Here is a 10,240-nt window from a genome sequence, read left to right as displayed (position 1 = left end):
AAGTCTTAGTTTTTGTTATTTTTGGACCAAAACATATTTTTGATGCATTCTAACTAACCCACTGATGTCACATGGACTACTTTGATGATGTCTTTATTTCCTTTCTGGACAAGGACAGTATTGTATACATTTTCAATGGAGGGACAGAAAACTCTCGGTCTAAATCTAAAATATCTTAAACTGTGTTCCGAAGATGAACGGAGATCTTGGGGTTTGGAACGGCATGAGGGTGAGTCATTAATGACATAATTTTTGGGTGAACTAACCCTTAGTTACTTAAGTAAGAGTAAAAAGTATCCAGTGTAAATACTCAACTAGCTAGTTATGTACTTCAGATCATATAGGCCTATACACGCACACACACATATCCAATGGAATTCCTGTTGAACGTGCTGGTCCCTCTGTAATGGACCCATGAACCGCTTCAATTGGGGTTTCCCAGAGGATAAGGTGTCGATAGCAGCATCGGAGGGTGAGCTGGCCTCTGGAGATGATGACTCGGTGGTGTTATCTCCCTCTAGAAGGGTAACGTTGCCTGAGACAGATCCAGAAATGTCAGCTGTGCTGAAACGGGTCACTGAGGCTGCCAGGCTCGTGTGTAACACTCCACCTTGTCCCATTGGATTGTGGGCTGGATTAAGCTGTTTTCCTCCACCTCTTCTGTTTTCTTGACACACATCATGATCGTCAGGTTCCTGAGGGAGCAAGGGAATCTAAAAAAGCCTTGCGTCCCTCTTCCTCTTGGGCTTTATCTCTGGTGCTACTGCTACTGCAGGTAGTGAGTTAAAATTCTGTTTTAAAAAAAGCAATTTTCCAGCACGCATGGTCTCTACTAGAGGGTAGGGACTTGGTCAAAGAGTTGTGCCTGGAATTCAGCCGGTTAACTCTCACGAGCATGAGACCCCGGCCTGGATATGTGCCCAAGGTTCCTACCTCTCCTTGGGACCAAGTGGTGAGCCTGCAAGCACTGCCCCAGAGGAGGCAGACCCAGCCGTGGCTTTCTCTGTCCTTTCGCTTCATTACGGTTATACATGCAAAGAACGCAAGCCTTAGGACCTCAGACCAGCTCTTGTCCGTTATGAAATCAGAGGGAAGGCTGTTTCCAAGCGAGGTTGACCCCCGAGGTTGGGTTAAAATCCCGAGATGCGTCCATTTGGGTGGTGAGCTCCTCTTAAGTGAGTGTGTGCTCCCGCTTAGGCATTGACCCAGAGTGCTTCGCGGACAGATATTCTAGAGTTGGGGGCTTGGGCGACACCTTAATCGAAGCGCTGCTTCCCACGGGACGTGGCGGAACGCCCGGTGTTAGGCCTACCACTCATGAGCAGTATGGAACCTGAGTTAGGCTGGGTCCATAAGTTTCGATCCCTACGGTGATCCCATATGTGTATTCTTCCATTGTGCGGCTCTCTGCGACGAGCCACTGTCCAGGTTAAGTATTCCCCTGTCATGTGGAGCCACTCCAGTGACATTCCATATGTTGTACTGCCCGGTCATCTGCCCAGTTCATATGTGTATTCTACATGTGTTACCTCCCTTCGGGCAGGATGTGGCTTCCGCAGCGTCCCTTCCTTCTATGTACAGGGAATGCTTTCCCAGTGAGCCTGTAGGAACAGCAGTGACTTCCCTGGCCTAAACCCTATCCCTTTTCAGCCTTAAATTGCGGGGGATTTTTTGTCTAGGGACTGGAAGTTGGCGTGTTCAATGGTTCATCCTCATTCAGTCGACGTCGACTACGTCTGACATTCTCAACTGAAAGGGAATAACATGGTTGTATATGCAACCCACCGTTCCCTGAAGGAGGGAACGGTGGATGTAGTTCCCTTGCCACTACTGCTGGACCATCGCTGACTCCGAGTTACGCTCAGCTCCACAGGAAAAAAGCAACTAGTGCATGCACCCATTTCCATATTTATACCCGCGCCGCGGGGGCGGAGTGTATGATGTAAATCACGCAAGCCAATTCCATTGGTTCGTTCAATAGTACTCGAAGACGATTGGCTCCCTAACGTGTTCCCCATTCTGTTAACGTCGACTACGCCCCCCGTTCCCTCCTTCGGAACGGTGGGTTGCATGCAACCATGACGTTTTGATGCAGGATTGATGATGTATTTTCTCATTACTTACATTTTGTTAATTTTGATACCTTTGAATTTAAAAAATAATCAATCAGATAAAATTGTCAAATGTTATATCATGAGGAAATGTTTTTCCACTCTAAAAGTATTTTACTTAATAAATAATCACTATAAAAATAGCTGTTTTTACCATGTTGAATCCTGACTTATCTAATTCAGCTTCATTTTCTTTCTGATCTGTCTTATTCGCGGACTGTTGTCTTATTATCTATCCCAGCTTGTAAAGCAACTACTGCATAAAAAAAAAAACTACTCCAGCAATCCAGCCAATGGAGGACAGAGGGGCGGAGAACGCTCTGCAATTGAACTAAAGGACCGCAGGCAGCTGTACACGAGCATCCTCTATTCTACACACGCGCCCACATCACACAGTCAATGGATTACACCTTCTCTCTCCAAGTGCAACACCATCTTACCGTGTACCCGACACACTTTTGCGAGGACTATAGCTTGGAGTTACAGGTAGGCTATGATTTAAAAATTAAGTCAAAGTCGCGTGATGAGCGCGGCTTCAAACGAACCCTTCTCTCGACACTCTTGGAGATACTTGTTAAACATATGAAAAACATTGCCAGAGCAGATATCTCGTACTCTAAATATGGCAGTGTTATAGCCTACTTTCTCAGATTTCATGACGCTGTTGAACGCTGAACGCCAGTTTTAGCGCGAGCTCGATGACTGCCGCGTGCTGTGATGTTTACATGCTAAGGGACGTAGGAACTGTAGTAGATACACTTCATAGTATCGGAATTGCGTTTAATTTAGAGATATTTTAACAATATAATTTTCGTATGATCTTTATTGCAACAAGAAGGATGACCCTGATAAAATCAACATATTGGTGGCATGAGGCAGAGGCACTGTTGACATTGCTCTCGGTTTCGTCAATCTCACAGCTGTTTCATTTACTGCAAATTATCAATTATGTATAACTGTACAGTCCCGGGAACCCTGTTGATGCAGACAGTGTCAATTTTCAGTCTAGTGGGCTTTGATCTTCGTTTTCACCTGTTGTGATCTGGCTGTTTGATTGTTGCAGCGTCAACCTGTGAATAAGGATTTAAGTGCCCTGGCCAATTGTTGGAGAGTCATATCGTGCTAACTGGGAAACCAATTGATTTGGACGTATAATATAAAATGTACAGTTTTACAGTGCACTAGGGAACAAATTACAATAATTTAATAATTTAAGTAATAGTTATTTTTCAGAATCCTTACTGGCTGAATGATCTTGCTACAGTAGCTACACAAACACATTCAGTGTACAGAACACTGAATGTAGCTTCTAAGGACTGGATCATAATGTTTCATAAACTTTTGAATTTTTTTCCAGCCTTTGTGATCTCTTTCAATAAAAGCATTATGCCCATAGTCATGTATTTAAATGCATGCATTTTATCATTTTTAAATTTTGACTGTTAGTTGACTGTTTATTGCAAAGCATAAATGTGAATTGTTTGCATTTATTTAGATATTGTGCTAGTATAATGTACATGCAGACATTTTTTTTAATTCTAAGTATGTTACATGTAAGTATTCAACTATTTGTTCTTTTATTTTTAGCCTTTGAAAGTGAAGCTGTTCCTTTAAAGTTTCTCCTCCAGGTGCTGCATATGCTTAGATCATCTTATTTTGGAACAATGGTAGCATACCATTTTCTCTTTCATATTCCTTGAAGTACAAATATGTGACACAAAAGCAGATGTCTTTTCGTAATAAGTAGCTTCCCTCTTGTTTAACCCTGGATGTGTGCTTTGTCTGCCCGAGATTTCAGTTGATGTTTGCTGTAGTTAGTCTAGTGAAGAGCCACATCTTATTCCTCTATTTTAGACTAAGTTTGTATAGTAAATTGTGTATGTTATAGAAAATTATAATATTAGGGTTAAAGATGAAAAATACATGATGATGAGTGACACTAAAATTAATTGTGTATTTTAGCCACTCACTGCTGTACTGCCTAACATGCTATAGCTAATAAGCAGTTGTTAGGTAAGAATAATTATCAATGTTTTCTTGACACTTTTTTTCCTGCAGAGAAAATAGGCTCATCTTTAATTTCTGGTAATATGGCGTTTACAAATTAACATTCTCTGCCTTCAAGCTAGCCAGTGGAAAACAGTACAAAGAGAGAGGAATACCAGATACAACAGCATCACTTTTATTGCATTCATGCATTATAGATGCGTCATATTCTGAACTGTCCCACTAAGTGTGCTTTTCAGTGATAAGGGAGTAGAACAACTTCAAAGTTTGCTCATTTGACCATTATTTCCTGTCAGGATTCACATGTGTGCCTCCCTGCCTCATCCCATGTTTTAAAATTAAGCCATTTTTTTCCCTCAGTGTTTGGGGAAATGAAATTGCACAGCTACTGTAGGTGGGAGGTTGGTTTAAATTGTCAGAACATGTTCATCCCTTGCACCACAAGATGGCTCTGTTAGTGTAGAGTCACCTATGCTCAGAATGACCTCTGGATGGATCCTTTTTTCTTTTTTATGACTTAAGCCTGCCTATTGCCTAACCCAACAGATGCATTTTCTGTTGAGGTTAGTTTTGTGGACTGTCCTACCCAAAGTAATGGGCTGCTTCGGAGTTTGTTTACTGAGTGATAAAATTGCAATAATTAAGATTGAAAAGGGCCTTTGTTTAGATCACAATGTATATCTTCGCAAATATCTTTTATAATAAGAGCAGTTTTGTGGCATAAAACACAAATTTTACAACACACAAAAAAGAAAAGGAAAAAAATGAGCATCATAATTTGCCTCCCAGGACTTCTGAGCCAGAAGTGACAGTCCATTGACTCTCCAATATTGTTTTTCCACTGGGAGGGACAAAACCCACACTTATGGGGAAGCTTTTGTTGAGGAAAATGCCTTGCCAAAGCCCAGGGATATGATATGATATTATCTTTCGCCATCTATCTCCATTTCTGCTCACAGGAATTAAGTAGCAGAGCTCAGATTTAGACTCGCGGCAGTATTTACAGCAAGTCTTACAGCAATACTAGCTATGCTCAATGCATGTGCTGATAAAAACCTCCTTTTTTAAGTACTACTACCAGACATGTTCTTATTTGCCGAAAATAGTCATTTATTTTGTAAAATGGGTAGGAAAAACTTAGTAATTGTCTCAACATACTGCTTATTGTCTTATATTGTTTATAGCCAGGAAGGGTTGTTAGGTTTGAAGGAGTGTCCTTTATTTGAACCAAGTCCGTGGGGTCCTAGTGTGATGACAAATTAGTTTTCTCATTTAATCTAATTTATAATATATATTCCACAGACTGTGTTACTGAGTAAGGCATGTTTGTTGTGTGGCTTCACACTGAGGGTGTGTATTCTTAGCTGGTTTTGAAAGCACCCTGCAGATAATAAAGGTGCAAAATGGTAGCTCCAAATTAAATGGCACAGTGCATAACCAGTGGTGGTGTTCAAGGTCATTTTTTTGTCCTTATATTCAGTGAATGGTTGAGAAGCTTTTTTTTCTTCTTTTTTATTACCTTCTGTGACATTCCAGATATAAAAAGACAGCATTGTAAATACAAATGTCTGAAACACTCAAAACAATCCAACAAGAAAGTTTGGTTTGTGAAAGTGTGAGGTTGTGTTAGGCATGTGTACCTATATCTTTCATGTAGTTTTAAAGAACTTTTTTTATGTCACCATGTTCCATACGTTAACTGTCAACAGGTTCCACATAATTGGTTTACATTCAACATCATGTAATTAACCCAATTAAACTGAGCATTTTGATATAATGATTATGTTAAAACACAACCAACACATGACATTATTACCATAATGTCGTCATGGCAGTATCAATGGAAACCGAGGATAGCGCGCATATTGACAGGCGACATTTTTTTTTGACGGAGACAGACACTTATTTAAAATTGGAATTTGTCTGGAATAAAAAAATCTTTGAAGACTTTTGGGATATTGTAAGTACACAACTGCAGGACACATGCAAAATCACTGTGCAAGTGATTTTTTTTTTGTTGTTATTTTGTCTTACATATTGTACCTTTAACAAATAAGTAATGCCAAACAAGATTTTCAAAGAATTAAAAAAGGCACATCTTACCCTGTTATTTTCTCTGACTTCGGGCTATTGGCTAAATCATTGCTCAGGTGTGAGACTTATGTGCTCTTCCACCTCACTTACATTACAGCATTGGAATGATGTTTCCATATTATGCAGTGGAAACTGGATGAAGATTCAGGTCACTCTGTTAAATGATAATACAATTTATTGCAAAAAATCAGAGTATAATAGTGTGTATTTGTTATGCCTCTAATGGCGGCCATACATTGTACGATTTTAGTCCAATTTTAAGACGAATTCTGACTCGTGCGACTCCTTTTCGTATCGGACGTATTTTCAGCTTTGTCGTGCGTCGTTTATACAGGGAGAAACAGAGGCGATTAATCTCTTCCCATCGACAATCGGATGGTTTGATGAATTTCTGGCATGTCAGTAATTTCAACGCATTCTCACCCCAAGGCGTCACCTTTGACCATGCTTCAATATTTGACGTTTTATGCGCCCTTTAGCGTCACTTACATGACGCGATCCTACGGCGTCATCTAACTGACGCTAAAGGAAAGCGTCAGTTAGAGGACGCGGTTAGGTTTAGGTGTGGGGTGGGGGTACACTGTAAAAAAAATATATTTTCAAGATTTGTTATCACAACATTTTTTCTTTTGTCAAATCAACTTAAATAATTTATTTAGTTGAGATAACTTATTATTTTGAGTTTCTGATGATTAAATTAATCCCCTTCATTGTATTAACTCACTTTTTCCAGTTAAATCAACTTAAAATTTTAAGGCAACCAGGTTACTTACATTTTTAAGTTAAACCAACAATATTTTTTTTACAGTGTAGGGTACACACGATCCTAGGGCGTCATCTAACTGACGCTAAAGGGCGCCTAAAGCGTCAGATATTGAAGCATGTCCAAATGAGAATGGGCTGGTAATTTTGGTCGCTCCTCGTTGACTATATTGTACAGTTGAAATTAACCTGTTTTTAATTTTCATTGATTAATTATTTCAATGCTCAGACATATTATAGACTGTTAATAGTTATTTATTTGCCTATAATTTATTGTAATTGACAGGTTGATAAAACAGGTTGCTCACGTCACATCTACGTCGTCAAGCTCAGTTTGAGCATGCGCAGTGAGCATTCGCAATCAGGAAGTGAGTGCGAGTCTATGGGGTCGCTGTATCCTCCACTCAATCACACCAGCTGAGCCACTTGGTAAGCTGTAGTAAATGCTACATAATGGCAAGTAGAAATATTTTGGTTTAATTCAGTCATATATGTTTGAACCAGAAAAAGCAACCAATTGACAATTTGTCAGTTGTGATTAGCAAAACAGCTGTTTTAGAGTTGCTTGCTGTAGTAATTTAACAAACAACATCCTGCTCAAATTTACATGACTTCTAGGCTTAGAAATCATGCTTTTAAAATGAATTTAAATCAGCCCCTTTGGAAGATTCTTGAGGTCACCTGGTTAAGAACCACTTTCCAACTGTGGCCGATACCAAGCTATTAATTGTTGTCTTTTTTTTTTGTTGACGCATTGTTTGAGATCCAACAATAATTGGCAGACCCCCTGTAGTGTTGCCATAGGCCCCCTGAGGGTCACACACCTCCTGTTTCTTTTGCTCACATCTGAATGTTGCACAACTTCCAATTAAAGTGTTAGAATGGGATAATGATGCTTGACCTTCAGCTAGCCACAGGGAAGAAGTAGTGAGCAAAGTTTTTACTCAAGAAAATGGACTAACTTTGAAACTGTACGTTTGCAAAGGTAAAGAGGGAAAGTTGATCATTTCTCAAGATATTTGCTTCAAGTGTACTGATAATTGTGCTTTCTGTTGTGAATTGTATTCTTTCGGTTCTATTGTTAGTTGATTGCAAACAGGTCCAGCTCACCAACATGGCATTTAATTAGTTCGATGGTGGGTGATTGTATGGCCACATAAAGCCATCTTAATTTATTCCATGATAATCATCCACTGTGACAAATCTATTATCGGCTGTCAGAAGCAGGTCGCTTTCCTTCATCATGCATCAATAAATTCTATCACATCTCCTGGCTCCTCTGCACATGACAGCAGATGTTTTCCCTGGACACATAACACCACTGTCGTTTGTGGGATGGTGGAAAAAGCGTTTTGTACTTTATCCACATAACAGGCCTTGTCCATGATGAAGCATCCAAAATTCATGAGTCTGGCAAAGAGAGAGATACTTTGTTCTTGTGCATCGAAACATCTGCTGTGTAAAATAATCTCCTCTGTCGCTTTATTTTGAAAACCTTTGGGGGTTCAGGAGTGGATCTGACCCACCCAGCATTTAGCGTGTGAAGCTGTTTCTGGAGTTGGTGAGAAGTCAAGCAGCATCATTTTTCTCTCATTATTTATCTCGGCACATATTGTACGCAGGTTCTGAATTATCCATAAGCACTCTAAGGGAAGTTTCAAAGCCCTGTCAGGGAGACTAAACAACTGTGTGAATACAACACAACATTAGAAAGATTAGCAGATGAGAACAGGCAGATGCTGAGCAGTTCAAGGCTCTCTTTTCTCTCTTTTACATTATTTATCTTATTTTCTTGAGACATCATCTTCTGTCACTCCTGTTTACACAGTATGAGGAGCTCCTTGGAATCTGTTATTTTGTTTAGGGAAACGGGAACAAATCTTGTTTCTTGCCCTGAAGTTATGTTTGCTTTTGGCTGCTTATATACCTACTTGAGGGATTTTCTGAACTTAACTTTTTGCAGCAAAGTCAGTGTCACCAAGTTCTAGGTTCATGAAACATTAATTGATATAATAATCTTTGTGATTTTTATACTCTTTACCTTTTAAATCCAGCATTATAGTCGTGATATTATAATGTGTTTCTGTCTGCTCTTGAAAATATCTTGATAAACTGGAGTTCAGTAACACTCAGAGATCTTCTCACATCTTTTGTCTTTCCACTTTGCTTGTCCTAATTTTCCTTAGAGCTTAGATAAAAAGAAAAATGTCTGACTAATAATTTAGTTTTTACGGAGCCCCCCTTGTCACACTTTGTCAAAACATTTTATCATAACTGGTATCAAGATAGCATAGTATCTCGTGGAGTTAGTTATAATTAGGGCTACAACTAACAATTATTTTACTAATCAATTAATGTTTTGATTTATTTTTGATTAATTGATGAATCAGGTTAAAAAAATCAGTGCACAAACGGGTTGCGCCTTGAACATCCCTGAGCTGTTAAAAGTAAAAATAAATAAATTGTACCTTTTAAAGTAAAAAAAAAAAAATGGACTAAAAACATACACATACTTTACATATGCTTTTTTTTTTTTTTTTTTTTTTTTTTTAATAAAGTGCTCAAAAATTTGTATATTTTTACAAAGGGACCTGAGCTGTCAGAACAATAAATAATTTATAAAAAAAATAAAGAAAAATACAAATTAAAAAACTTAACAGGATTTATTTGAACGTCAGAACTTGTTCTCTACACTACATTCACAGACGCGTATGCTCACAAACTCTCACGACTCACACTCAAATATGCACACACTCACAGATACAGACACAAACAAACTTGTGTTTTTTTTGTTTTTCGTCAAATATGTTATCTTTAACAAAATGTTTGACATTTGCCAAGCACATGCACACAAAAGACAAGTCTCGTACAGTTTAAACTCAAACATCTCCACGACTTATTGATAGTCGCGCGACGCAACGAATCGATTATGAAATTCATTGCCAACTTTTTTTAAATAATCAATTTTTATTGACCTCTCCTTGAACTGCCACCTTAACGTGGTGGAGGTGGTTTGAGTACCCGAACGACCCTAGGAGCTATGTTGTCCGGGGCTATATCCTCCTGGTAGGGTCTCCCAAGGCAAACCAGTCCTAGGCAACGGGTCAGAATAAGAGTGGTTCAAAAAACCCTTATGAGTAAAATGAAATCGTGGACGTAATGTCGCCCGGTATGGCTCAGCTCCCTATGGGGCCCCACCCTGGAGCCAGGCCCGGGGTTGGGGCTCGTATGCGAGTGCCTGGTGGCTGGGCCTTCCCCCATGCAAT

General features: G+C 39.3%; 1 protein-coding gene across 2 annotated transcripts in view; it reads left to right on the top strand.

Annotated features, from left to right (window-relative positions):
* Nucleotides 1–2,421: 2,421 nt before the first annotated feature.
* zmat4a (zinc finger, matrin-type 4a) overlaps nt 2,422–10,240 on the top strand; it is a 92,175-nt gene continuing 84,356 nt past the window's right edge. The window contains exon 1 of one of the 2 annotated variants that reach the window (XM_089130356.1): nt 2,422–2,597. In XM_089130356.1, the coding sequence (XP_088986482.1) occupies nt 2,511–2,597 (87 nt within the window). In that variant the 5' untranslated portion in view covers nt 2,422–2,510. The remainder of the gene's footprint in view (nt 2,598–10,240) is intronic. The other variant, XM_039659932.2, reaches the window with a different exon arrangement.

The sequence above is a fragment of the Pimephales promelas genome, chromosome 4, assembly GCF_988280905.1.
Source record: "Pimephales promelas chromosome 4, fPimPro1.hap1.1, whole genome shotgun sequence".
Lineage (NCBI taxonomy): Eukaryota > Metazoa > Chordata > Actinopteri > Cypriniformes > Leuciscidae > Pimephales > Pimephales promelas.
Note: the sequence above shows the minus strand (reverse complement) of the source record. Positions and strands in the feature narration are given on the sequence as shown.